This window comes from Elephantulus edwardii, unplaced genomic scaffold (assembly GCF_000299155.1).
Source record: "Elephantulus edwardii isolate Elephantulus edwardi_28Jun2011 unplaced genomic scaffold, EleEdw1.0 scaffold00026, whole genome shotgun sequence".
Classification (NCBI taxonomy): Eukaryota; Metazoa; Chordata; class Mammalia; order Macroscelidea; family Macroscelididae; genus Elephantulus; species Elephantulus edwardii.
The window spans coordinates 22,417,754-22,422,738 of record NW_006399776.1 but is presented as its reverse complement, the minus strand read 5'-3'; the positions used below and the strand labels follow the sequence as shown (position 1 = coordinate 22,422,738).

Here is a 4,985-nt window from a genome sequence, read left to right as displayed (position 1 = left end):
TTTAATATTATGTTATTTATAATTCCTTTCATTTTAGATAGCACATGAGGCTCTAAGTTTTTTCTTTAAGATAATAGATTTCATAATTTACTAATTTATCCTCACTTCTCATAGCTTATAATTCCTTTTGCAAAATATGATATTTGACAATATGATACTCTGTACCAACAAATATTCTGAGCATTTTATCATATATTAATTAACTTAATGTATAGGAGGATTGTAATAAGTACTACTGTTTTTACCTTATGAATAATTGAGATGCAGAGAGAGGTCTTGCTTGCTCAAGATCATTAATAGATGACTATTATGGGGATTCAAAGAATTTGAGTCCAAGGAGTAAGCTTCTCATAGCTGTGTTCTCAACCTCAGTGTTACAGCATCTCTCAAATGGATTAATGTCTAAATCAAGTTGTAGTCCATAGACTTGTGTAGTCCTCATGTCTATTTTCTCATCCTGCAGGTTGACTTGTACTAAGAATCAGTTGATAATTTGTTTCCAAATTTCTGTTTGATAATTGGACTTGTCACTGTAATTGCAGGAGATCTGGTTTCATAGTGTGCTGGGAGTTGCACTGCCAACCAACTGTCAGCAGTTCAGATTCACCAGCTGCTGTGAGAGTAAGATGTGCAGTCTTTTCCAGTAATGAGCTACATCCTTAGAACCTGCTGGAAGGTCACTATGAGTCAGAATTGACTCAAAGTCAATTGGTTTGGTTTCACATTATTGTAATTTCATATTTTAACTAAGATAATTGAATATGAAAAAGTCATAAATAGATAAGTTAGGTAAAGAGAAAGTCAATATGTGCAATAAAGGGTTGATTGTTGTTGTTGTTGTTTGCCATCGAGTTGAGGTCGACTCCTCGTGACTCTATGAAAAAAAGACCTAATGCCTTTCCATAGCTATCGTTGTTTTCTCCAAGTTTAGAGAGTTTCCAGAGGCCATGTGGTTTATGAAGTGGATGCTACTACTGCTTCCCAACCTATTTTACAACTGGGAGCTCCACCAAACACTATCCATAACGGGAAACCATTATGATATTTGATATCCCCATGACACAAGGTTCAGCATCACAGCAAACCCAGGATTACCTCATACAGCACATTGACAAAGAGTGATGTGCAAAGTGGAAGAATGTTCCTACAGATATAACAGCACTAGTCTCATTTAGCTGTGGTTAAGTGTTGTTGAGTCGAATATGACTCTGAGTAAGCTTTGCCCAAATGACTCCGTTCTACAATTAACATAATTTCTGTTCATTTATAAAAGAGTTTATAGAGTTTCCAGAGGGGTTGATTAGACATTGTAATTAATTAATCATTATTATGAAATTATAATATTATAAAAATATTAGTTTATATAAAACAAAATGTCTATGAATGCTTGTAAGGACTAGCAGTAGTTTTGTAAACCTTCACTCAAATAAATAAAAATTTTAAAAATAGTGTCTGTAAAAATACATTTGATTCTTTTCAATAGATTCTGTAAAGGCAAGCATAGAAAAATCAATATTGAATTAAGTGTAGGCAAGAACTGGCAAACAAACAAATACATAAAGAGTAAAAATTTTTGGAGCCTACTCATACATAGTTTCTCATGCATGTTTAAAATTTTGCACTATTAAAACAAATCCTGAATATTAGTATTGCTCTTGTTATGTACAGTTGAGTCAGGATCAACATAGCTGATTCTCCAGTGTGTTGTAAATTCTCCAGGGACAGTAAATTGCATGGTAGGAGATTGTCCATCTTCCTCCCATGGAACACCTGGTGGATTTGAATCATGTATCTTTAGATTGGTAGAGCAACTCCTTACCAGTAAGCCACCAGATAATAGTATAGAAGGTGTATTATGAATGCGATTGAAACATTAAATACTAAAAGAAGATTAATGTTCAAAGAATATGGCACATTTAGATTATTGAGTGAATATGTATTTATAGGTTTTAATTTATAACAACACATTTAAGGCACTTATCATTTTTATGTTATTTTTCTTTAACCTCCCAGTTAACTAACTAAATACTAGTTCCAATCTATTTGGAAGGAAGGCTTCTACTGTAATTAGTCAATGATCTTGGCATAATTTATCAAATTTTTCTATTCTTTAGAAATCTACTTTTATCATCTATTAGATCTTTGTATGTACTACACTATATTTCAAGATTATAGATCTAGTTCCATTGTTTTGTTTGTTGATTCTGGCATAGTGTTTTAATATCTGATGCTTTTTTAAATAATAATCTTGACCATTTCAACTTAAGCAGTTTCTCATACATAGTTAATGTTTTATAAATATAACATAAATATATTCTTCCTATTTATATCAAGTTTTAACAATTCTATGAAAAAGGAAATCTTGTCAATGAAGAGCTTTCAAAATGAGACCAAGTAAAAAAAATTAGTTACAAGCTGGGTTATACAACATTATGGCATATTTAATTTTATGTATTTTTAAGACATATTAAATAAGCAATAATGTGTATATATATGAGACAAACATGGATTAGATCCAGTCAAGACCCATATGAGGGGTCATGGAGGTCATTTGTGGAAGTTTAAATAATGAAGCTGTTTTCCCCTTTTAGTTCCAGCTTATTTTTATGAGAGGAGTTTGCTCACCTGCTCCCTAAACACCTGCTTTACCTGTTTGTTCCTCAGAGTGTAGATGAAAGGATTGAGCATTGGAGTCACCACAGTGTTGAGCAGGGCCACCACCTTGCTTCTGTCCTCCCCCTGGCTGCCCTTACCTGATCGGACATACATGAAGATACAGCTGCCATAGAATAGAGACACAACAATGATGTGAGAGGAGCAGGTTGAGAAGGCTTTCTGTCGCTCCTTGGCTGAGGGGATGCGTAGGATGGTGTGGAGGATGTGGCCATAGCAGGTGGCCGTCACAGACAGAGTTCCCAGTAAGCTGAAGTTGGCCACAATAAAGCCCAGAATCTCTATCAGACTTGTGTCTGCACAGATGAGTTCCAGGAGTGGGAAGTTGTCACAGAAGAAATGATTAATGATATTAGGGCCACAGAATGGCTGCTGAAATGTGATTAAACTTGGAACAATGATGAGAAGGAATCCTGTCACCCATGAACAAAGGACCAACTGCACACAGACCCTTTTGTTCATGATGGTGGCATAACGTAAGGGGTTACAGATAGCCACATACCTGTCAAAAGACATCACAGCCAGAAGGAGGAACTCTGTGGTGCCCAGAAAGAAATAAAAGAAAGCCTGGAGAAAACAGGCTTCTCGGGAGATAGTCTTTTCTCCTGTCAGGATATTGGTGAGCATCTTGGGGAAAATGACAGAGGTGAACCAGATCTCCAGGACAGCAAAGTTGCGGAGGAAGTAGTACATGGCTGTGTGGAGGCGTGTGTCCAGGAGGGTGATGACCACGATGAGGAGGTTCCCCAGCAGAGTGAGGAGGTAGGTGAGGAGGAAGCCCAGGAAGATGAGCATCTGCAGCTCACAGGCCCCTGACAGGCCCAGCAGGACAAACTCAGTGACAGTGGTGCTGTTCCTCATGGCTCCTCTGACCTATGCTGGGGATGCTCTGAGCCTTGCACACCAGCCTGAGTCTGAAAAGAAAGGGAATGAGTGTCAGAGTTTAAACTGAAGGGCTCATTTATTCCTTTAGGCTACAAATGTCTTTCTTTCTTTCTTTCTCTCTCCTCAGGCTAGTTGTTCACAAAGCTCATCTATTCAGCAACTAGTCAAATTATTTGACCCAATTTGGGGTTCATGAGATGCTTGCAATTTTGTTGAAAAAGTTTTTAACATTCTCCTTCATTTGTTTGCAAGCCCTATTAAATTCATTCTATAGTTTCTTTTTTGATCAGAAGATGTCTTTCCTTATTGTAGTTATGTGTTGTAGTGTCAGCTAGTACTCATAGTGACCCTGTGAACAACAGATAGAAAACCCTGCCCTGTCCTGTGCTATATTCATGATATTCATAATGCTTAAGCTCATTGTTGCAGTCATAGTGTCAATCTGTCTTGTTGAGTGGCTTCTCTTTCATTTATCATCTACTTTCCCAAAATTATGTCTTTTTCCTAGGTCTGGTCCCTCCTGAAAATATACCCAAAGTATGTGAATTGAAATTTCATCATCCTCACTTCCTCCAAGACAGATTTGTTATTTTGAGTTTATGAGATATGCAATACTCTTTGCAAGCACCACAATTAAAGGAAGGCATCAATTCTTCTTTGGTCTTTTATTCATTGTCCAACTTTAGGATACATAATTTGTTGTTACTGTTACATATGTGTGTTAACTACAACTCATAGTGACCCTGTGAATACAGATATGGACCTTGCCTTATCCCGCACCGTCCTTATTATCTGATACGCTCAAGCCTGTTATATTCACTGTGTCAATTAATCTTCTTGGAGTCTTCCTCTCTTCCTCTTATCTTTCACCTTTCCCAGATGATGTGTTTTTCCAAGGACTCCTGACCACATGTACAATGTATATGAGTTGAAGTTGCACTACTTTTGCCTCTAGAGAGACCCTGCAGTTTGTTTGTTATGCCCTGTCTGGTCAGAACCGACTCATCGCTGAACCTCCAGTGGCTTTTTAGAGGCAGTTGAATCACAGAGGAGGAGATTGCTCAACTTTCTTCCGTGGAGGAACGGTTGTTGTTATGTGCCATCTAGTTGCTTGCGACTCATAGCGGCCCTATGTACAAGAACTCTAAATGCTGCTCTATCCTGTGCCAACCTAGCCATCTCAAACGCACTTATTCCCACCGCTCCAGTCACAGAATCTATCCATCTCATCAAAGGTCTTCCTCTCCTTCGCCGCCCCTCCACTCTGCCAAACATGACAAACATGATGTCCCTCTCCAAGGACCAGTCCCTCCTTGCAACATGCCCAAAATATGTCAGACAAAGCTTCAGAATCCTTGACTCCAGGGAACACTCTGGCTTCACCCTTTCTAGGACAAACCTGTTTGTTCTCCTAGCAGTCCATGGTA

General features: G+C 38.0%; 1 protein-coding gene across 1 annotated transcript; it reads right to left on the bottom strand.

Annotated features, from left to right (window-relative positions):
- Positions 1-2,604: 2,604 nt before the first annotated feature.
- LOC102853676 (olfactory receptor 49-like) lies at positions 2,605-3,534 on the bottom strand. The gene has a single exon (XM_006883299.1). The coding sequence runs from the start codon at positions 3,532-3,534 to the stop codon at positions 2,605-2,607; it is 930 nt and encodes a 309-aa protein (XP_006883361.1).
- Between the last annotated feature and the right edge of the window lie 1,451 nt (positions 3,535-4,985).

Coding starts and splice junctions, on each gene's coding strand:
- LOC102853676 (XM_006883299.1), bottom strand. CDS start 3,534: ATGAGGAACAGCACCACTGTCACTGAGTTTGTCCTGCTGGGCCTGTCA.